General features: G+C 34.0%; 1 protein-coding gene, 1 long non-coding RNA gene and 1 pseudogene across 3 annotated transcripts in view; 2 read left to right on the top strand and 1 right to left on the bottom strand.

Moving 5' to 3' along the window:
- LOC145960788 (uncharacterized) overlaps positions 1–23,366 on the top strand; it is a 47,068-nt gene extending 23,702 nt beyond the window's left edge. The window contains exon 3 of one of the 2 annotated variants that reach the window (XR_014435466.1): positions 23,301–23,366. This is a non-coding gene — a long non-coding RNA (uncharacterized LOC145960788). Of the gene's footprint in view, positions 1–16,025; positions 16,429–23,300 lie in introns of those variants that run through there. The other variant, XR_014435467.1, reaches the window with a different exon arrangement.
- Positions 17,053–17,951, top strand: LOC145960796 (uncharacterized; annotated as a pseudogene).
- Positions 18,524–19,222, bottom strand: LOC145960781 (uncharacterized). Its single transcript, XM_083080489.1, has one exon. It carries the CDS (start codon positions 19,220–19,222, stop codon positions 18,524–18,526), a length of 699 nt encoding a protein of 232 aa, XP_082936615.1.
- Positions 23,367–25,042: the final 1,676 nt, after the last annotated feature.

Below are 25,042 nucleotides of genomic sequence, written 5' to 3' on the forward strand. Positions count from 1 at the left end.
GCGGACGTGGCATCAGACGATACCAGTTGTCGTGTATATTGTACATGACTGGAAGGAGTTCGTTGCAGTCTCTTGGCGTTCCCTTTTTGGTGAGTATTCTTGTTCTTGGTAACATGAACAGTGACTAATTTTTGTAGGTCACTGGAATTTCGCTGTAGCAAGCGTCCGTTGGGCGTACCCGACATTCTACGGGTATGCATTTAATTAGATGTAGCGCTTCTCCCGCCATGACTGCGGTGTATCCGGGTTCCTTCATAATTCGGCGTGCCATCTCATCCGGGGCAAAACTGGCGAGTGAGAGTGCATTTTGCAATATTTCTCTTTAGTGCGCATTTTTGTTCCATTATATCGCGGTAGAGCTGCGTTAGTTGCGTTTTGATGTGTTTTTCCACATAGATAAATTTGGAGTTGACATACGCGAAAATATCCAAGTTGTTGACGGATATCTTCGTGCGAATCTTGAATGTTTTCCCTCTCTCCGTTTCTAATATGAATAATTTCGGGTGTTCCGTCAGCATGAGTTTGTAACCGCACAGGGTCATCTCGGTGGTTTTAGTGAGGGCGAATATTGTTTCTTTCGTCGTCACTGTATAGACGGTTGGCGTATTGAGGTTTCCTTGCGCTGTAAGTTTGTCGGCTGGGCCCTCGTACAGTACATCATATTGGTCGAAGGGGCAATTGTCCCTTGGTGTAACAGTCCAGTAAGTCTCTGAACCATCGTTGTCCAGGCATTCTCCTGCGGATGCCTTGCAGTGAACTCCGGATGGCAAGATCAATTCATTTGCGTTCTTATCGATGGCGACCTCAAAGTCTCGTAGGGTTACCTTCACGATTGCTTGAACGACAACGCTTTCCCACGTTCCGTAGGCATCGCCGTATTGCGTCCCGGAGCAGCGTCCATCCATGCTGGTAGTGCCGGCAAGGGTGACACTTCGAACGTCCGTGCTGTTTCTTTTAAATGATTGGAGGATGCTCCTTTGACCTGTTCCTATGTCGATGGTCCCGGTGTTCTGCAACTTCTTGCAGATGGAGTCGGTAAGCTCTACCGTATATTGGCGGTGTCCTCCTTGGACTATCGAAATATGTGAATGCATTCCGCTGTTACATCTTGCTCTATCGTTTTCGAACGATTCCGCAGGGCTTGCCGTACACGGTCGAGTAAGGTAGTATCTTTCAATTTTCTTTTGGGGCAACCTGCTAGGCCTGCTATACCCCGGGACGCCGAGAGATTCAGGATCTATAGGAGCTTCGTCAGAGAGTATTTCAGGTTGGCGAATGAATAAATCGAGACTGACATATGGTTGCTAACTTATTTATTTTATGTGTTTACTATTAATTTTCTCCTTTCCTGTACATATAAATTTCAATATGTTCGCTGGTGTTGAAGAATAGTGTATATATATATATATATATATATATATATATATTTATATGTGTGGTTATATCTATATGGTTATTATTCGATTTATGATTTTGTTATGATTATATATTTTTTCCTGTTTTAGCATTTATTGTTCGATGGGTATGTCAAGAAATTCCTCGCTGTTTAAATAGTCCAAGATCTCGTTAACTTCCAGATCTATAAAACTTTCGTCAATTGAAGTTATATTGATAGGCTCAAAGTCTATTTCTCCGGGTCGAACCGGGGAATAGTTCGGCGTCGATTAATCCGAAAATAAATCAGGGGAATTGAGAAGTGTTGACGTCTGAGTTTGTCTATTCACGGTTGCTGGAGTTCGTTGTATCTCAGCGTTTCGTTCCCAGACATGGAGTAGGCCTAGCGGAATCCTGACCGTAGGGTCGTCGAGATCGTAAACAACCGTAGGACAGTCGCTCAAATTGTCCGAATCTCCGTCTGTCGATTCCAACTCCTCTTCTAACTCCTCACCAGCCGGTATTGCTCGAAGGTTATGTTCACCGTTGGTTCCGGGGTTAATCTCGGAGGACAGAGGGGCGAATGAAAGATTTAGTGGAATATTCTCGCGATCGTCTATCGCTCGTACTATTTCGTCGGGAACTTCATCCCTGTCTACGAATAATTGGCGCGCGACGGAACGTCGATCTCTTAATAAACGTTGTCTGAGTAGCTCGCGACGCCTTATGCCTGCTTGGAGAAGGGGAATCTCGCGGCGGATAATGGGATCGATGCGCCGTGCATTAACCATTTACCGGGAAATAATTATTGTCCATTAAATTTTTCCTTTTATTGTTTCGAAAAAACGCGGGAGTAACGAGTTACTTACGTTCATGAATTTAGAAAGGGCACCTGTCAAAATAAACGTGGCGCGTAAGTCTGGAATCCTATTACAACTTTGGAGAAAGAGACAGGATAGATTCCGAAATCGCAGTTTAATTCGTTTATTATAAGAGGAGGTTGTTAAATAGTTATCCTTCGCAGTGACAATGTGAAAGAGGTATGGGGATATGAGAAGGTAAGGTTGATGCCGTATCTGCTGGTTTAGTTTTGTAAAAAGAAAGAAAATTCTCTTTATACATCACACCAAACTAGAGCTGTTATTTTAAGGTTCACTCGGTCCTTAAAGAACGCGTCCTGTGCTCTAACGACAAGTGTCGATGTGCAAGACGTCACGTCACAGCGGCACAGAGTCCGTAAAGAGATCTCACTGGAGAAAATCCCTCACGAAAACGGCAGAGGGGTAGGATGGGCTACCCAATGCACATCGATTGACGAGCCGAAGGCGACTTTTCGCTCTTATGGATAGAACCAAGGACAGACTGAATGTCTAATGTTCAAATGCAATCGAAGAATGTGGGTAATCAGGGGAAGGCGGCAAAATTTCCTTCGTTATGATAGGTACGTAAGTAAGTCGTCAAATTCAATTATTCGTAATAAAATTCTTCAATTAGTTGAGATGGATTCAAATAATAATATTCGATGACTAGTTGCAAATCACGAGAAATGAAAGAGATGGAAGAGGAAATTATTAAGTAAAAGAAGCAAGTACTTACCCAAGAGTATTGCTGTCAAGATATGCAACGAATCTCCGTGGAGGACGGTCCGCCTCGGCGATGTCCCTGTAGGAGAGTCGGAGGAGCCGGTGACAAATGACTGGCAGAAGACCCAAGTGGTGGTTCAGAGACACTTTATTTTTAAGGAATACTACAATATTTGACTGCTCTCTAGACTAAATCCTTAGCTCGAAAAACGTTCTGAGACTAAGTTCCTTTTTCGGCTCGAAGATGTTTTGAAGTATGCTCGTGATCGCTTTGGTTGTTTCCTTCTCGAGAGCTCCGGGTCAAATGCACGGAGGACTGAGCCGCGCTCCCTGAGGTACCCTCGGTCCCTACTCCGTGCCGGGCGTCCGCAGTGGTAGGAGAATGCGCGCGCTCCCGGACGTAGGCGGCTCGGCCGCTATTTGCCGCTATAGCTGCCCTTCTTCTTCGAGCGCGTAGCGGGCGTGCTCTTGCGTGGGGATAGTGGGGACGACGGAACTGTCAGTTGTGTCCGTGCGTCGAGCTCGTTAATTTATTTTACAAAGGTAAGGTTTTATAATAGTTATTTAGCTACCAGAATTTTTGTTATTTGCATGCATATTTTTCAATGCAGAATCTTAAGCTCTCTTAAGAGAAATGTGAACGGTTTTTCTAGCATGCTCCGTTCGAAAGTAATATTTAACTCGGCCTATGATAATTGCATGGCTTTAATTAGTAATATGATTAATCAATTCTGGCGTCATTATAAACTATTATAATTACAATCATTGTGTAATAGTCATAAGGTATATATTTATGTGTGTATATATGTATATAGGTATAGTATTTTTGATTAACATTAAAGAGATAATTGTTAGTAGCAATTATGTAGCATTGTAATATGAAAGTATTTTAATTGTTGCAGTTCCTTGAACAAAGGATGTGGATATATATATATATATATATATATATATACATATGAAAGCCAAACATAAAAATTAAAATTGAAACTTTAATTTTAAGAATAAAATAACTAACAATAAAATAGAAATTTAATAATGAAGAATGAATATAAAGGAAAATAAAATATAAAATTAAAATGCAAATTTAATAATAATAAATACATAATTTAATAAGCGGGATTTTATACGTGTGAACTATTGAGTTGAATTAAGTGCTCAAGGCTAAACCGAGCACGCCGCATTATCTCCCCTAACGAAGCGTTATCTCCCCTATTGCTTTGTTATCTCCCCTCTTGTTTTAGTATATAGTACATATATATATATATATATATATATACAGGGTAAGTCAAAAGTATGTTTTAAAAATTTGTGAGCGTGTTCCTGGATAAAAAGGAAGAACAAATGTTCATATGAACATATGGTCGCAAATGCTTTGTTGTCGAGATAATGGACATAAATCAGCAGTATCAAATAATGCTTTATTTGAACGTTTACAATTTTGTTATTGTTACGAATGCGCCACCCACCACCCCCTACCTCCCCCCACCCAACCAAACCAAACCACACTACCAACCAAAAAAAAAACAAAAAAACAAAAAAAACAAACAACAATAACAAAATTGTAAACGTTTAAATAAAGCATTATTTGATACCGCTGATTTATGTCCATTATCTCGACAACAAAGCATTTGCGACCATATGTTCATATGAACATTTGTTCTTCCTTTTTATCCAGGAACACGCTCACAAATTTTTAAAACATACTTTTGACTCACCCTGTATATAGTACATATATATATATATATATATATATATATATAGTACATATTTCTTGTGACTACAGATTTCGTAGTGCATAGTACAAGATGTATTAATAATTGTATATGCTAATAGCTAAGGCGAAAAGTCGGTATGAATTTATTTCACGTTTTAGTCTTATGAGAATATTATTTTAGAGTCCCCTTTGTCTGAAGGCTAACGCATGAGTGTCGCAAGCATTAGGGGAGATGACTGTTGGCGCGTTCCAACAGATAACGCAGCGCGTTGGCTTAGCCTTGAGCGCTTAGACTGACTTATTAATTTGCACATATAAAATCACGATCCTATTTATTTCGCATTATTAAATTTTGACACATATATTTATCATTCTGAATTTGGCATTAGCTATTATGTACTTTTATACTTCGACTTTGGACTTGTTATTAATTAATTTATTAAAATTTCTCTTTACTTTATTCAAGTTACTACAGTATATATATATATTTATGTACAAAATAATGAGAGGAATCAATTGATGTAAAGAAAACACATAATTGTTTCGAAAAAAAGAATGTAATTTGCGATTAACAATTGCATTTTTTCTTTCGAAACAATTATGTGTTTTCTTTACACCAATTGATTCCTCTCATTATTTTGTACATAAAAGTATTAAGGTAAGATAATCGAAAAATGAATATTTTACAAGATATTTTATGGTTTATGTAAAATTAAGAAATTATTTCAAGCCTCATAACTCGGAAAGTACTTAATGAAAACTAACTTAATTATAGTGTTTTGGAAAGCACTCGAGATGAGCTATAAGAATGTGCAAAAATATATAGGGTGTTCCATTTAAAAAAATTGAAGTAACCTTCACGTGACCTTCAAATGACTCTTCAAGGTCAAACCAATGGTATCTTCTTATGGCCCCCTCGAAACCATACAACTTTTGTCTGAAACATTTTTCTGTAAAATGTATTATTCGGGAGATATTTGAGGTCGTTTTTTAAAATGGGACACCCTGTATATTTATATTATATTTATATTAAAATTAAAGCAAATTAAAAGCTAAACTTATGTAGTATAGATTTATTATTATTATTATTATTATTAAAGATACGTATTTATTATTATTATTATTATTATTGTACACATTATATTCGAGCCTTTGATACGGTCGATCCAAATAATACATTTATGTACCGATAATTTATTATGCAGTCGATAATCTCCCGCATGATAAAAAGATTGACACACGAAATAAAACTCACCCTGTATATCCCTATATACAGGGTGACCCATTTTAACTTAGGCAGCCAAATAACTCGAAAAATAAGCAAGATAGAGAGAAATGTTTTAGACAAAAGTTGTATGGTTTCGAGGGGGCCATAAGATGGTATCATTGGTTTGACCTTGAAGAGTCATTTGAAGGTCACGTGAAGGTCACTTCAATTTTTTTAAATGGAATACCCTATATATTTTTGTACATTCTTGTAGCTTATTTCGAGAGCTTTCCAAAACACTATAATTAAGTACCTTTCCGTTAAGTACTTTTTGAGTTATGATGCTTGAAATAATTTCTTAATTTTACATAAACCGTAAAATATCTTGTAAAATATTCATTTTTCGATTATCTTACCTTAATACTTTTATGTACAAAATAATGAGAGGAATCAATTGGTGTAAAGAAAACACATAGTTGTTTTTAAGAAAAAATATGGAATTGTTAATTGCAAATTACATATTTTTTCTTCGAAACAACTATGTGTTTTCTTTACACCAATTGATTCCTCTCATTATTTTGTACATAAAACTATTAAGGTAAGGTAATCGAAAAATGAATATTTTACAAGATATTTTACGGTTTATGTAAAATTAAGAAATTATTTCAAGCCTCATAACTCAAAAAGTACTTAACGAAAATGTACTTAATTATAGTGTTTTGGAAAGCTCTCGAGATGAGCTACAAGAATGTACAAAAATATATAGGATGTTCCATTTAAAAAAATTGAAGTGACCTTCACGTGACCTTCAAATGACTCTTCAAGGTCAAACCAATGATACCATCTTATGGCCCCCTCGAAACCATACAACTTTTGTCTAAAACATTTTTCTCTATCTTGCTTATTTTTCGAGTTATTTGGCTGCCTAAGTTAAAATGGGTCACCCTGTATACACTTATCTATACATATACAGGGTTTGCCAAAAGTGTGGAAACCCCTTAATATTTCGAAAAATACGCATTTAAAAAAAAATGTTTCATACAAAAGTTATAGGGTTTTATGTGGCGCATTACACAGCAACATTATTATGACCTCGAATAGCGTTGTCAAGGTTATGTGAAGGCCACCTCCAACTTTTTAAATGGGACACCCTATATGCTTTTGCATATTCTTGTAGCTTATCTCGAGAGCTTTCCAAAACACTATAATTAAGTTAGTTTTCATTAAGTACTTTCCGAGTTATGAGGCTTGAAATCATTTCTTAATTTTACATAAACCATAAAATATCTAGTAAAATATTCATTTTTCGATTATCTTACCTTAATACTTTTATGTACAAAATAATGAGAGGAATCAATTGGAGTAAAGAAAAAACATAGTTGTTTCTAAGAAAAAATATGTAATTTGCAATTAACAATATTTTTTTTTTTAAACAACTATGTTTTTTCTTTACACCAATTGATTCCTCTCATTATTTTGTACATAAAAGTATTAAGGTAAGATAATCGAAAAATGAATATTTTACTAGATATTTTACGGTATATGTAAAATTAAGAAATGATTTCAAGCCTCATAACTCGGAAAGCACTTAATGAAAACTAACTTAATTATAGTGTTTTGGAAATCTCTCGAGATAAGCTACAAGAATATGCAAAAGCATATATGGTGTCCCATATAAAAAGTTGGAGGTGACCTTCACATAACCTTGACAACGCTATTTGAGGTCATAATAATGTTGCTGTGTAATGCGCCACATAAAACCCTATAACTTTTGTATGAAACATTTTTTTTTAAAATGCGTATTTTTCGAAATATTAAGGGGTTTCCACACTTTTGGCAAACCCTGTATATACGGGGTGAGCCATTTTAATTAACGCACGCAATTATTTCGGAAACAAAGCATTTTAGAGAAAAATGTTTCAGACAAGAATTTTATGGTTTCGAGGGGGCCATAAGATGGTATCATTGGTTTGACCTTGAAGAGTTATTTGAAGGTCACATGAAGGTCACCTTCAATTTCTTAAATGGAACCTACTATTTGTCATTGCATATTCTTGTAGCTTATCTCGAGAGCTTTTCAAAACACTATAATTAAGTACTTTTTTGTTAAGTACTTTTTGAGTTATGAGGCTTGAAATAATTTCCTAATTTTACATAAACCGTAAAATATCTTGTAAAATATTCATTTTTCGATTATCTTACCTTAATACTTTTACGTACAAAATAATGAGAGGAATCAATTGGTCTAAAGAAAACACATAGTTGTTTTGAAGAAAAAATATGTAATTTGCAATTAACAATTCCATATTTTTTCTTAAAAACAACTATGTGTTTTCTTTACACCAATTGATTCCTTAAGAAATTATTTCAAGCCTCATAACAGGGTGAGCCATTTTAATTAACGCACGCAATTATTTCGGAAACAAAGCATTTTAGAGAAAAATGTTTCAGACAAAAGTTGTTTGGTTTCGAGGGGGCCATAAGATGGCATCATTGGTTTGACCTTGAAGAGTTATTTGAAAGTCACATGAAGGTCACCTTCAATTTCTTAAATAAAACCTACTATTTGTCATTGCATATTCTTGTAGCTTATCTCGATAGCTTTCCAAAACACTATAATTAAGTACCTTTTCGTTAAGTACTTTTTGAGTTATGAGGCTTGAAATAATTTCTTAATTTTACATAAACCGTAAAATATCTTGTAAAATATTCATTTTTCGATTATCTTACCTTAATACTTTTACGTACAAAATAATGAGAGGAATCAACTGGTGTAAAAAAAAGACATAGTTGTTTTGAAGAAAAAATATGTAATTTGCAATTAACAATTCCATATTTTTTCTTAAAAACAACTATTCTTTACACCAATTTCCTTAAAAACAACTTTTCTTTACACCAATTGATTCCTCTCATTATTTTGTACATAAAAGTATTAAGGTAAGATAATCGAAAAATGAATATTTTACAAGATATTTTACGGTTTATGTAAAATTAAGAAATTATTACAAGCCTCATAACTCAAAAAGTACTTAACAAAAAAGTACTTAATTATAGTGTTTTGGAAAGCTCTCGAGATAAGCTACAAAAATATGCAATGACAAATAGTAGGTTCCATTTAAGAAATTGAAGGTGACCTTCATGTGACCTTCAAATAACTCTTCAAGGTCAAACCAATGATACCATCTTATGGCCCCCTCGAAACCATAAAACTTTTGTCTGAAACATTTTTCTCTAAAATGCTTTATTTCCAAAATAATTGCGTGCGTTAATTAAAATGGCCCACCCTGTATATATATACAGGGTGTTTCATTTTAATCCGACCAGTCGAATATCTCGAAAACCAAGCCCGGGAGAGAAAAATATTTCAGACAAAAGTTGTTTGGTTTCGAGGGGGCCATAAGATGGTATCATTGGTTTGACCTTGAAGAGTCATTTGAAGGTCACGTGAAGGTCACTTCAATTTTTTTAAATGGAACATCCTATATATTTTTGCACACTCTTGTAGCTTATCTCGAGAGCTTTCCAAAACACTATCATTAAGTACCTTTTCGTTAAGTACTTTTTGAGTTATGAGGCTTGAAGTAATTTCTTAATTTTACATAAACCGTAAAATATCTTGTAAAATATTCACTTTTCGATTATCTTACCTTAATACTTTTGTGTACAAAATAATGAGAGGAATCAATTGGTGTAAAAAAAACACATAGTTGTTTTTAAGAAAAAATATGGAATTCTTAATTGCAAATTACATATTTTTTCATCAAAACAACTATGTGTTTTCTTTACACCAATTGATTCCTCTCATTATTTTGTACGTAAAAGTATTAAGGTAAGATAATCGAAAAATGAATATTTTACTAGATATTTTACGGTTTATGTAGAATTAAGAAATTATTTCAAGCCTCATAACTCAAAAAGTACTCAACGAAAAGTACTTAATTATAGTGTTTTGGAAAGCTCTCGATGTCAGCTACAAGAATGTGCAAAAATATATAGGGTATTCCATTTAAGAAATTTAAGGTGACCTTTATGTGACCTTCAAATGACTGTTCAAGGTCAAATCATTGTCACCATCTTATGGCCCCCTCGAAACCAAACAACTTTTGTCTGAAATATTTTTCTCTCCCGGGCTTGGTTTTCGAGATATTCGACTGGTCGGATTAAAATGAAACACCCTGTATATATATATATACAGGGTGGGCCATTTTAATCTATGCACCCAAATTTCTTTGTACCTAAGACAGATACGGAAAAATGATTCAGACAAAAGTTGTTCAAGATAATGGGGGTCACCTACCTGTGTAACTAGCTTTGACCTTGAGACTACTTTTCAAGGTTATTTGAAGGTCAGAGTGGTTTTTTAAAATGGGAACCCCTATTTCTGACACCGGATTCGAAAAGAGCGGAAAATTTTACGTCCGAAATGATATTTTGAAGTTTTTTTCGTGACCTTGAGAAGGTCAATTTAAGGTCAAATGCTAAATAACTGCCTGGTAGCTGTTTATTTAAATTTTCTGGCGGAATAAACGTTGTGAAGGTACCTTTATAAGAAAGATCGAACTGGAATGTGACAACAACCTCAACAATGTTGACCTTGACGTTATTTTTCAAGGTCATTTAAAGAACAGAGTGGTTTTATTAACAAGAAACTTTATTTTTGATACCGAATCAAGAAAAAATGAAAAATTTAACGTTTTAAGGTTTTTCATAACATAAAAAGGCCATTTAGTGTTTCTTATTCCACAAGCTCTTAGTAGCTGTTGCTTTACATGAGTTAACTTTACTTTTAGCGTTACCCGGAAACAACGACGTGGACGTAGCAAGTTCTGTTTCCTTTGGGGTGCTTGATTAAAGTGAGTCCCCTTGCCTCTCACTATTCGGGGTGTTTGATTAAAGTGAGTTCCCTTGCCTCTCACTATTCGGGGTGCTTGATTAAAGTGAGTCCCCTTGCCTCTCACTATCGTTACGATTATAACTTTAACCACGAAGCAAATGTTCGAAGTTGCCTCCATTTGCTTCAAGGCACAAAGTTAAACGCCTTTGAAAATGGCGTACGGTGTTTTTCAAAGTCAGCCTTGGAATTGCTGCGCATGCTTGACGAATGCGGTTTTGCATGTCAGCTCTAGTTGTGGGTCGTTGTTGAAAATAACATTCTTTAAATAGCCCCATAAATAAAAATCTGGAGATGTGAGATCAGGTGAGCAAGGAGGCCAATTAACTGGACCTCCTCGTCCGATCCATCTCTCATTATAATTTTCATTTAAAAAGTCCTGTACGATTCGTGCGAAATGTGGTGCTGCACCATCGTGCCGAAACCACATTCTTCGTCTTGTTTCTAAATCAACATTTTCCAATAATTCTGGCAACCGATCTCTTATCAACTTCAAGTAGCTTTCTCTATCAACATTTCGCTCAAAAAAGTAAGGACCAATTAAATATCCATTTACAATCCCACACCATACCATAAGGCTCCAACGAATCTGATGGTCTACAGATCGATGCCAGTGAGGATTCTCGTCTAACCAATAATGGCAATTGTGCCTATTCAGTTGTCCGTCACTATAAAATGTAGCCTCATCTGAAAAAAGCACAAACCTGAAAAAATCTGGATTATTTTCTATCATCTGCAAAGCCCATTGGCAAAATTCAATACGCAGTTGAATATGACGTTGCTTTAATTCTTGCACTAACGTTATGTGATAAGCATGATATCTAAGGACTTTTACGATTCTTAAAAATGTTTTTCTTGGTATACCAATTTCTTTTTCAACTTGGCGACTACTGATATGAGGGTCAAGATAAACAGCTGCAAGAATAGTTACAACACGAGGATCATTTTCGTTGTACTCGTGGCGCCTACGTTGGCGAGTAAGATGTCCATCACGAGCTCTTCCAGTTAAACTGCGTATTGTCATATCACTAGGGTGTCTTCTATCTGGAAAGCGTTCAGCATAACGCCTTGCTGCAGCACGATAATTGTTATTACATTCTCCTAAAACCATTATCATATCAACAATTTGATTGGGAGTATAGTCAGTCATTTTTAGGATTTTACTAAATTTCCATACGACTGAGATAATGAAATGTTAATCGAAATTAAACAGACTTACAAAAAATGAGAAATATCGAATAATTACCGACACGTATTTTGAATGTACACACTGATAGAAAAAGTTCGGTATTCCAGCGAATAATTCGGTAGCGCAGCGAAATTTCGATACTAGTTTTGGGTCAGCGAAAGTTGCCGCTTCTGCAGCCAATTGAATTGGCCAATGGCTACAATATGCTACAATATGCATTTTCAAAGGCGTTTAACTTTGTGCTTTGTGCTGCAGAAGCGGCAACTTTCGCTGACCCAAAACTAGTATCGAAATTTCGCTGCGCTACCGAATTATTCGCTGGAATACCGAACTTTTTCTATCAGTGTGTACATTCAAAATACGTGTCGGTAATTATTCGATATTTCTCATTTTTTGTAAGTCTGTTTAATTTCGATTAACATTTCATTATCTCAGTCGTATGGAAATTTAGTAAAATCCTAAAAATGACTGACTATACTCCCAATCAAATTGTTGATATGATAATGGTTTTAGGAGAATGTAATAACAATTATCGTGCTGCAGCAAGGCGTTATGATGAACGCTTTCCAGATAGAAGACACCCTAGTGATATGACAATACGCAGTTTAACTGGAAGAGCTCGTGATGGACATCTTACTCGCCAACGTAGGCGCCACGAGTACAACGAAAATGATCCTCGTGTTGTAACTATTCTTGCAGCTGTTTATCTTGACCCTCATATCAGTAGTCGCCAAGTTGAAAAAGAAATTGGTATACCAAGAAAAACATTTTTAAGAATCGTAAAAGTCCTTAGATATCATGCTTATCACATAACGTTAGTGCAAGAATTAAAGCAACGTCATATTCAACTGCGTATTGAATTTTGCCAATGGGCTTTGCAGATGATAGAAAATAATCCAGATTTTTTCAGGTTTGTGCTTTTTTCAGATGAGGCTACATTTTATAGTGACGGACAACTGAATAGGCACAATTGCCATTATTGGTTAGACGAGAATCCTCACTGGCATCGATCTGTAGACCATCAGATTCGTTGGAGCCTTATGGTATGGTGTGGGATTGTAAATGGATATTTAATTGGTCCTTACTTTTTTGAGCGAAATGTTGATAGAGAAAGCTACTTGAAGTTGATAAGAGATTGGTTGCCAGAATTATTGGAAAATGTTGATTTAGAAACAAGACGAAGAATGTGGTTTCGGCACGATGGTGCAGCACCACATTTCGCACGAATCGTACAGGACTTTTTAAATGAAAATTATAATGAGAGATGGATCGGACGAGGAGGTCCAGTTAATTGGCCTCCTTGCTCACCTGATCTCACATCTCCAGATTTTTATTTATGGGGCTATTTAAAGAATGTTATTTTTCAACAACGACCCACAACTAGAGCTGACATGCAAAACCGCATTCGTCAAGCATGCGCAGCAATTCCAAGGCTGACTTTGAAAAACACCGTACGCCATTTTCAAAGGCGTTTAACTTTGTGCCTTGAAGCAAATGGAGGCAACTTCGAACATTTGCTTCGTGGTTAAAGTTATAATCGTAACGATAGTGAGAGGCAAGGGGACTCACTTTAATCAAGCACCCCGAATAGTGAGAGGCAAGGGGACTCACTTTAATCAAGCACCCCAAAGGAAACAGAACTTGCTACGTCCACGTCGTTGTTTCCGGGTAACGCTAAAAGTAAAGTTAACTCATGTAAAGCAACAGCTACTAAGAGCTTGTGGAATAAGAAACACTAAATGGCCTTTTTATGTTATGAAAAACCTTAAAACGTTAAATTTTTCATTTTTTCTTGATTCGGTATCAAAAATAAAGTTTCTTGTTAATAAAACCACTCTGTTCTTTAAATGACCTTGAAAAATAACGTCAAGGTCAACATTGTTGAGGTTGTTGTCACATTCCAGTTCGATCTTTCTTATAAAGGTACCTTCACAACGTTTATTCCGCCAGAAAATTTAAATAAACAGCTACCAGGCAGTTATTTAGCATTTGACCTTAAATTGACCTTCTCAAGGTCACGAAAAAAACTTCAAAATATCATTTCGGACGTAAAATTTTCCGCTCTTTTCGAATCCGGTGTCAGAAATAGGGGTTCCCATTTTAAAAAACCACTCTGACCTTCAAATAACCTTGAAAAGTAGTCTCAAGGTCAAAGCTAGTTACACAGGTAGGTGACCCCCATTATCTTGAACAACTTTTGTCTGAATCATTTTTCCGTATCTGTCTTAGGTACAAAGAAATTTGGGTGCATAGATTAAAATGGCCCACCCTGTATATATATATATATATATATATATATGTGTATAGGGATATATATATATATATATATATATATATATATATATATATATATATATATATCCCTATACACATATCTATACATAAAAATACATACTTTTCTTTATTTCTCCTTTCTCTTTTTCAATCTCTCTCAACCTTCCTTGCAATCTTCTGCTTTTATATGTTTTTCTTCCTTCTCTCAACAAATTTCAACTTTTCTTTAACTCTAAAAAAAGCAAAATATTTATCAGTAATATTTATTAACAATATTTAACTATCTTTTTCTTATCTCTCTCTGTCTTATCTTTATTTTTTATATTTGTTATAATTACTTATATACAAATATATACATATACATACCTATATTTATGATCCTATACATTTTAAATAAATACCTTTCACAATTATACCTCTTTTTCTCTTCTTTCTTCTTTCTCGTCTTTTTTAATCTTCTCTCACAATTGACAATTAAATAGTCATAAAACAAGTCAGATAACACGAATGAAATAAGTCACAGCAAACTTGACAGTTAATCAATATCGCGGAAAAGTGAAAATGCAGTTATTACCATAGTTACCACATTTTATTTTAATAATTTAGTACACCAGTTCTTGTGTCTTTCAAAAATCAGATAATTATAAAAATAATAATTGTAAATATGCCGGAAAAGCCGCAGTAATCATCCACAAATAAAATGCAAATTGTAAGTACGAATTTTTATTATATTTTTACACATAAATACATACATATACGCGCACACACGCAAATATACGCAAGCACGCACATGCACGCACGCACACACGCACGTTCGCACGCGCACGCACACACAAACACACACGCACGCACGCACGCACGCAATGCCAACGCACGCACGCACGCAACACACACGCACGCACACACACACAACACGCATCCAAAACGCACATATACATACACACGCAAAAAGAATGACAGAAAAATATTAATTTAAATTTTTTTAGGAAGATAATTTGGAGGAAATAAGTCTCGCCACCGAAAATGAAGTATTAAAAGTAAAGGTGGCAGATTTGCCACGCCAATTGGCAGCTGCAACAATAAAAAAACAGCAGCAACAAGGACAGCTACAAAGACAACATCAACTTTCTCCGCAACCTTTGCAATCTCCGCAACCTCCGCAAGCTGAGCTGTTAAAACAGGCTCAGTGGCCACAATCAGGCACTACAACTCAAGCATACGAAATGCAACCTCCGCTGAACAATAAAAATAAATGTTAGAATAAAAGTTCATTTAAAGAAAAATATTAAATAATATATAAATATATAATATAAAAAATAAGTAATAGAGCAAATAATAATAATAAAATAATAATAATTAAATAAATATAATAATAAATAAATAATAATACAAATACTAATAATAAATAATGAATAAATAAATAATAATAATAATAATAAAGTAAATATAGTAATAAATAATATTAATAAATTATAATATTATAATATAAAATATAATAGTAATAATAATAATAACAACATTAATAAATAGTAATGATAGCAATATTAATAATAATAAATGTAAGTGTGAAAATTATGTAAAGAAATTTATAAAAATATAAATAAATATAAATAATAATATAAATACTATAAAATAATATACAAAAATATAATTAATATAAATAAAAGAAATAATAATAAAAATATAAATAATATAAATGAAAGAAATAAAAATATAAATATATAAATACATAAATATGTAAATACATAATCCTTTAACATATTATATATTAATTATTAATTATTAATTTTTAGTAAAACATAAAACTGCTCGTTGGAATCGAGGAGGTCGTGGACGTGGTCGCGGACGTGGAGGATGTGTAACATTATACTTTAATATGTGGTAAAGTATACAAATATTTTATAATTTATTAATAACCTATATACATATTGGGATCTGACATCCGTAGTCATGACATCTGGTGGCGAAAAATAAAAGTAGTAGAAGCCCACTGTTTGCATAGCAAACAGTAATGCTATGCCCTGTAATGCTATTTTATTAATTAATTAATTATTATTATGGATTGCGGGATATTTTCTCTGAGTTCTAAAAGTTTAAATACAGATCGTTGTGTGATGAATGGTTGTGGAAGTAAAGCACATAAAAATACAAGCCTACGTTTTCATCGTTTTCCGAAGCCAAACAAATGCGTTGTTTACGTTGAAAATATATTTGGCAAATCGGAAAAAGTTGATCAATTAAAAGCATGGAAAATAGCTTTAAAAGTACAAGTGGTCACACCAAGAATGAAAGTATGCTCATTACATTTCAAGAAAACTGATTACATACTGCCAGGTAAGCAATATTTTACAAAAAGTAAGGTTAACCACCAATGCAAATAGTTTGTTTATACTGCAATATATATAATTATTATGATTTTTTTGTCAAGATGCTGTGTCACAAAAAAGGTTCTTGAAGAAAAATGCAGTTCCATCTTGTAATTTACCTGTAAGCAGTGCAAAGAAAATAAATGTCAAAGCAAATGAAGAACGGTGCAAAAGACGAATGAGACGGAGTCAAAAAAGTGAAGAATTACAGAATCACGTAAAAAAAGGTGAACAAATAAGTGAAAATGAAACGCAAAAGAATGTAAATGAGGAAGAAAATAATTCTGTAATACAGTCTGCAAGTGAAATGTTAATTGATGAGACTGCATGTACTCGTGCTCTAACAACTAAAGATGCTTACGTGCAAGTAAATATTAATTTAAAGTCAATGAAAAAGACACATGTTCTACTCCATCAGTCAAAGATGTTGAAGTGCAAGTAAACAGTGATTATTTAAATCTAAATTGTCTTCAAAATATTAAAAGGATAGTGAATTGAGCACTTTAACAGGCCTCGAATCTTTTGACATTTTAAACACTATTGTTGACACTATAAAGTTAGTATACAAAGATAAATTTGAAAAAAATAATGTCAGGATGAACACTAGAGATAGAGTAATAATGACGTACATGAAGTTAAAACAAAATGTATCTTATAGTTTGTTAGCGATTATATTTAACTGTTACTCAGCAAAACATTGCCAGCGAGTGTTCTATAATAGAGTAAAAATATTAAGTAAGTGCTTGAAACCAGCAATTCCATGGCCATCAAGAGAAGAAATATTAAAAAATTTGCCTCAGTGTTTTGAAGGATTTGAAGATGTACGAGTGATATTGGATTGCACAGAAATTTTTATTCAGAAACCAGCAAATCTTTGCTGCCAAATAATAACATATTCGCATTACAAAGGCTCTCAAACCTGCAAAATTATGACTGGTGTTTCACCTGCAGGAAATATAACTTACATTAGTAAGCCCTATGGTGGAAGAGTAACGGATTCAACTATTTTTCAACAAAGTGACTTAATAAAATTATTGGAGCCAAATGATGCAGTAATGGTTGATCGAGGATTTTTAATAGATAAAGTGTGTGAAATCAATCGTTTGAAATGCATAAGACCACCATTTTTGAAAGATAAAAAACAATTAAGCAAAGCATATTTTAACATCTAAAATTGCTACAGCCAGAGTTCACATCGAAAGATCTAACCAGAGGATAAAAACTTTTAAAATTCTAGGTTCGACCATGTCTGTTAAACTTGTACCGATATTGGAAGACATTTTTACTGTTGTTTGTGCTACAATAAATATGAGTTCACCAATTTTGAGTGATAAAAATTTTATGAAAACTTGAAAATTTCATGTAATAATTTTATAATGTATGTAGGTTATGTAAAATTAAAAAATATACAAGTAAAAAAAAAAATTGAAATTGAAATTGAAATTGTAACGTTTCTATTGTAACAAATTTTGCTTTGCACAGGATAAATAAAGTCATAATAAGTAGCTTAATTAATACTGATATTTTATTACTCAACTTTTACATTTATATTATATAGTAAGTTTTACATAGTATACTCTCTTGTATTGTATTTACATTATACATAATAAACATTTTCATAATAAAATATTATATTATAATCTTTTTTGAACAACGTGCAACAAAAACATTATAATGTAAAAACTTGAACATACTTAATGTATAAAAAAAAAAACATAAAACATAACAGTTGCTCCGAAGACTTATAAAGTAAAAATAAGACTTATAAAGTAAAAATAAGACTTATAAAGTTAAAATAAAGACTTCCGAAGTTTGCATAAAGATTCTTTTACTTAACTTCATACGATTATTAAACAGTATCACTAGCATGTTTCTCACAGCTTTCTCCGCTATCTTTCATTAAACATATTTCATGTAACATAATATTATAATAAACTTTTTTTTAATGCTGTCAACATTTTAGTAATAAATATATCATTTCTACTTACTCTTATAGTATGCAATTTTTTATCAAAAGCAGAATAAATAACAAAATAAGTTAAATTTAAATTAAGCACTACCATTCTTAACTGAATCTGTCCATAGTACCGATGCTTTTCTTTCAATAGAATATTTTCTCCTTTTATAATAAGACATTTATTTAATTGACTATCCACAGTATCTGTGATATTTCTTGTTTTACCTTTAAATGGACATTTTATTTCCAATAAAGCTACAGGCTTTTGGTCCTTTAAGATAACTCCATCCGAAGAGTATGCTAACCAGGGATTTAACCTCGACACGACTAATCCAATTTCAATAACTATCTTATTGGTACTCTTCCTAAAGGCATTCCGAGCTTCTTCTTCAGTCTTTTTACCATATTCTGTATACTCAATCTTAAAAGCCTTTGGCGTAAAAGTATCCTTACACTTTTTCTTCCAATCTGGATTTTTATTTTTTGTGTAAGTATACACATTATAGCAAATCGAACCAGTTATACGAAACTGTCGTTCTTCAAGCCATTTCGCAAACCACTCTTTGGTATCCACACATATTTGTTCAAGATCACTAGATAATTTATTTATAATATTTTCACAACATTCTTGTAACGCATTCACTTGGAGCTGTTTTAACGCTTGCATTACTTCATTGTCTTGATATTGAAAAATCATTCTTATAACCTCCTTCTCAATATTAGTAGTCTTACTTTTTTCTTGTAATGTGATTTGATTGTGCCTTCCGGATCTATAAAATATGTATTAATAAAAGATATAAATAAGCATCATATTTTAAAGCATTGAATTATTTTATACATTTATAAATAATATATTTGATTTAAAATTTTAACATATGTTTCAGTATCTTAAAACAAAATTTATTAACAAATATTTTTAAAATTTAAAATAATTTTCATAAAGTTAGAGATTTCCTTAAAATGGAGTTAGTTATTACATACTAAACTTACATATGCTTTGCCAAAGCAGAGTCTGGCAATTTTCTAATAATAAGGTTTCTAATATCCGACTGTTGAATCTCAGAAATTTCCATGACTAGTGTAGAAGCATGTTTTTTTTCTTTTACTTTGAGCAATGCCGAAGAGCCTGAATTTTCAATACATTTTAAATCTTTTTTTTAAATCTTCTGTTGTTCCTCCGGCTTCTGCACTCTTTTCAATATCAACATTTTTTTCAATTGTAGCACTTTTCATTATTATTTTTTTTTTAGGTTGTAGAAAGCATTGATGTTGTAAAAGTGGAGCTGCATTGTAATTATCAAGAGCTTTTTGGTGAACTTGCTTCCATCCACACTGCTTGTCTGTACAAGATAAAGTCTCAAGTGCTTCTCCTTTCCTATGAATATAATTTTTATGTAAAATTGATTTTTAATATTTAGTTACATAAGATACATGAATATATAGATATTTAAATATAAGTGATAACATGCATTTCAAAGAGTATCAAGTATAAACATTAGCTTGAGATTTGAACTTACTGGTAGCAGTACAGTAGAGTGGCTATGATATGTTTACATTTTTCTCCTAAACCGGCCTTGCATGAACATGTACAAAATACAATTTTTCCACTTGTCGTCACTTTTCCATTAATTTCATGAGGATTTTCTTTCAGACTAGACGTTTGCAAGCATAAAGCAGTAAAGCTAACCACATCACTCTTGCAGTTTTGTATATTTTTACCGCATTTAATTATATGCCCTGCTTGAAATACCCTTTCATCCTCAACGAATTTTCTTTGGGCTGGATTTGTACCAGCCCAATGACAAATGCTTTGCATACTAATTAACATAATCAATAAAATATCACATTGTTTCATAACAACACTATATTAAGCATGGGCTTCTCGGCGCCATGTTGATGACGTATGCATATAGGCTGCGCCCCCATGTCAGATCCCAATATGTATACACATATATGTATATATGTGTTGTGACGTTGCCGTCCCGACGCACGTCCGCCCCGAATATTTTGACGGAGCGCGAGCCGAGCGGCCGCGCCAGAAAAAGATAGCGAGAGCCGTATCGTCATCTCCGGAGAGACGAGCTATTATTGTAATTTCGCATTTTTCTAATTGTATTTTTTCTTATTATTTTGTACGTCGGACAATCCGCCGGAAAACAACCGGAAGAAATCGAAGAGGAATCTTTTGCGACCACCGACACGGCGCTCCCAGCCTTCGAGTAGAGAGCGGAGATAGCGCCCGAGAATCCGGACAGCGCAGAATCGCGGGTGGAATTCGCCCCCTTCAATTAAGGGAGGAAAAGTCTCCTAGAAACAGCTGTCTGGGACCGGGATCACCGGGCCGAATCGGCGCTACCCTCCGAGGACGGAGGACAAAAGATCCTCAGGAAGACCGCCGATAGCAGGGTCGCCGACATTAAGATTTTCAAATTATCGGGGCCGTTACAGCCCCTGATACGGCGTTATCGCGGGGCGCATTAATATCTCGCGTGTCGCGGCGCTCGAATTGGCCTCGAATCCGCGCACCCCTGCGCGCAGGATTGACGCCGCTATCCAGGGAATCATTCTGGTGCGGGCGCTCTTAGCGTAAAGTCGCTTTTGTAAAGTCGTTGTCGTAAGTGTGTCGCCGTCAAGGAACGAGAGGACGAGCCGAGGAACATCCCTCTGGCTGCGGGAGAAAGTATCGGTGAGGTTGCCCATCGCATAATTGTAAGCCACGTACGCGATTCCGTCCGCGGACCGGCCGCTCTGTCGCCGTCGCCATTTTCGTGTCTCGCTGTCGCTCGGGTTTTGTACCGAGCTCGCGATTTTCGTGTATTTCGAGCGACCGGAGACAAGCGACCGAGGCATCAAGGACGATCGTAACGTCAGCCGTAGTCGATAAGGAACCGTTCGTCTCTCTCCGGGATTCGGGGTGTCGTAAAACGCGTAGCGAACGACTCTCGTATATCGACCACGTGCGCGGTAAATCGCGGGGAATGCGTTCGCTATCCGTGCTGTCGAAAAGAGTTGTCGAAGCCGCGTAAGACATCCCCGCAATCGATCTTCGTGCGATTTTCGTTATTAATTAGCGTGTATGTGAGTATGTGACCGTGTGCGTATCGTGACGTTGCGAATATCGTTCTGTCTTTGTCGCGCTCATTACGTGTATGATTTGCGTTTATTGCGAGATATTTGTCGTGCGTGTGAGTGTGTTGCGGTGCATAATAGATTACAGTGAATTAAGAAATCGCCGAAATTCGAGGGCTTCGCGTAAGTAAAAAGCGTTACGCCGAAAAGAAAGTAAACGGCGTCCGACGGCTGTCGATTCTCGATCGCATCGAACGTGTTCGTCGCAAGCCAGATTTTCCGTCTTCGCAAATTGCTTGATTACTCTCGCTCAATTATTAAGCCTCTTTTCGAACATATTGCTGTCGATTAAAAGAGCGAGTGAAAGAACAAAGGGAATAGATCTGTAAAATGAGTCGTCAATGAGATTGTCGAAATTTCCGTTACGTTTTCGCCGTTCGGCCTCGCAAAGTCCGGCCGTAAAAACGGGCCAGAAAAACTACAAATATCAGAGCTTTCTTATGGTCTCGATTTCGTATTGTTATTGTTATCACCGCTATCGAAGAATTATCTGTTATACGTTCCGTTATTTCACATTGTCGAAGTTCTGTTAACATCTGTTATATTTCGCTATTTCAAATTGGCTAATTTTTGTCATTACTATTTCTTTCTTGAATTTGTTATTTCTTTTACTTTATATTTTTTTATATTTCTTTTCTTGAATAAATTTGTTATATTTTCTTTTATATTAAGCTCGCGTAATTTATTTGAGTGGTCGTTTTTCGTGATTGTTAAATTCCGTTGTGTTTGTCGATTTTCGTAATTACCGAAAGCCTCGCATAAAATAATTCGATATCCTTTTCAACAGACCCTGCCCCTCTACCGTTAGGTGAGCTAGTCGGCCCGTGGCGAAATAGCCTAACGTTTTTCGCGTTATTCTGGCGTTTTAGCGAACTGATACGTGAAAGACCGTATCTGGCGCCCAACTTCGAGATCTCGAGACGGCCTTCGCTTCGCCGCGGCTCGCGCGAGAACACCCTCCATCTTAGTTCCTCCAAGCGCGAGTATCTTGTAAAATATCTTGTAAAATATTCATTTTTCGATTATCTTACCTTAATACTTTTACGTACAAAATAATGAGAGGAATCAATTGGTGTAAAGAAAACACATAGTTGTTTTTAAGAAAAAATATGGAATTGTTAATTGCAAATTACATATTTTTTCTTCAAAACAACTATGTGTTTTCTTTAGACCAATTGATTCCTCTCATTATTTTGTACGTAAAAGTATTAAGGTAAGATAATCGAAAAATGAATATTTTACAAGATATTTTACGGTTTATGTAAAATTAAGAAATTATTTCAAGCCTCATAACTCAAAAAGTACTTAACGAAAAGGTACTTAATTATAGTGTTTTGGAAAGCTATCGAGATAAGCTACAAGAGTGTGTAAAAATATATAGGGTGTTCCATTTAAAAAAATTGAAGTGACCTTCACGTGACCTTCAAATGACTCTTCAGTGTCAAACCAATGATACCATCTTATGGCCCCCTCGAAACCATAAAACTTTTGTCTGAAACATTTTTCTCTAAAATGCTTTGTTTCCGAAATAATTACGTGCGTTAATTAAAATGGCTCACCCTGTATATATATATATATATATATATATATATATATTTCTTTAAACTTTGTTACAGATGTGATGATCCCAAGCAGAAGCTGCCAATTGACGTTGCAGAAGATTGCAGAAATATTATTAATAAATTATTTTAAAATAGTTTGATTATAAATTATAAAAATAATATTAATAATCTTAATAATTTAGTGTTAAATAATAATTATTATTATTATTTAAATTATGATAAAATTAATAATCTAAATAAATTAAAAAATAAAATTAAAAATATTAATTATTTGTATTAATTATTTGTAAATAAATAAATTTAAATATTGAGTTTGTTTTTATCTCTTCCTCTCTTTCTCTAAAATTGAATTTCCTCGCTCCCTCCTTCTCTCACCCTCTCTCTCTTTCTCTTTGTCTCTCTCTCATAATTTATATTCTATATTTATATTATATATTATTATTTATTCTTTATTATTATTTAACTTATTAATTAATTATTATCATTATTTATTATTTAATTTAACATTACTCAAAATGCGATTATTAATGATAATTAAATAAAATAAAAATAAAAAAAGATAAAAATTATTTATTATTTAACTTGCACTTTATTATTATTTATCACTTCTCAAAATGCGATTAATTAATGATACATGTCACTAATGACACATGTCATTAATATATCGCAAAGCGTCGCTAGCGCAATCTTCTTTCGAGAATAGGAAATGTACGTTTTCTCTTTCTATGTGTTGTGTACATGTGCGTTAATGACGATGATGATAAAGATGTTTCTTAATTGAAAATTTTCAGATTTAGACTTTGCGTTATGATATCTCCGTTTATAGATCACGAAGCGCAAAAATAAAGATACTTTCTTTATACAATTCAAACTCGCTCTATCGATTAAGGCTAGTAAGAATTCGATCCGTTCAGCCGTTATTGAAATCCGATAATCTGAGTTACTCTCAACTGTCCGACTCGCGTATAGATACACGGAGTGCCGCGCGAATGCTTCGCATGAACTTGGCGCGAGACACTATCGTGTCTCTTGATATGAATAATTGAAAGGACATAAGCTAATGGATATTTTATGGACAATATGCAGGCCTAAAGCATATAAGAAATGGCTTCATTCAAATGGACTTATGAGGTTGCTGCATAAAGCATTTATAATATTTCGCTTAAAAATTCATTTGGTACGTTTATCAATTTTTATATTTAATTGGATAATGCATTTTAACGTTAAATTTACATATATATATATATATATATATATATATATATATGTAATTTTATTACTTATAATGTATTGTGCCTCGAAATTTTATTAACGAATATTCTTTCATTTCCAGCGTAGCACGTCCGTCGGGTGATGCAAGTGTTGACGCACCGGACGGAGGGAAGATAACGGAGCAAGCGAAGGCTAACCTTGGACGCTTATAAGAAGATTTATAATTCTACATGCAGTAAAGTTATGTATAAGATTTTATTCACATTATTAAGATTTTTATTCATATTACTATTTTACTAAAGGTCTCAATAGAAATTATTATTCATAAGTATTAATACTTTAATTAATTTAATACATTTTATTTATTATTTGGTCTTATATTTTCTATATATATATATGTACGTCTATAGAACATTAATTTAACAAGTCTTTTTCAAGGCAAAATGACTCTAACGTTTATTAACATTTTATATTAATAATTTCTTTATGCGCACTGGCTTTTGAAATATTTATTAGCATTTTTATTGTAGGTTATGCTTCTCAACCAAATATTATTTAATTATTATTTTTTTCAGGTTTCAAGA

Source organism: Camponotus vicinus, unplaced genomic scaffold (assembly GCF_025532165.1).
Source record: "Camponotus vicinus isolate PSW18456_S1 unplaced genomic scaffold, iyCamVici1.0 SCAF_10, whole genome shotgun sequence".
NCBI lineage: Eukaryota > Metazoa > Arthropoda > Insecta > Hymenoptera > Formicidae > Camponotus > Camponotus vicinus.

What these genes read in the sequence shown, in the direction of transcription:
- LOC145960781 (XM_083080489.1), bottom strand. Translation starts at nt 19,222, where the DNA reads ATGCAAGCGTTAAAACAGCTCCAAGTGAATGCGTTACAAGAATGTTGT.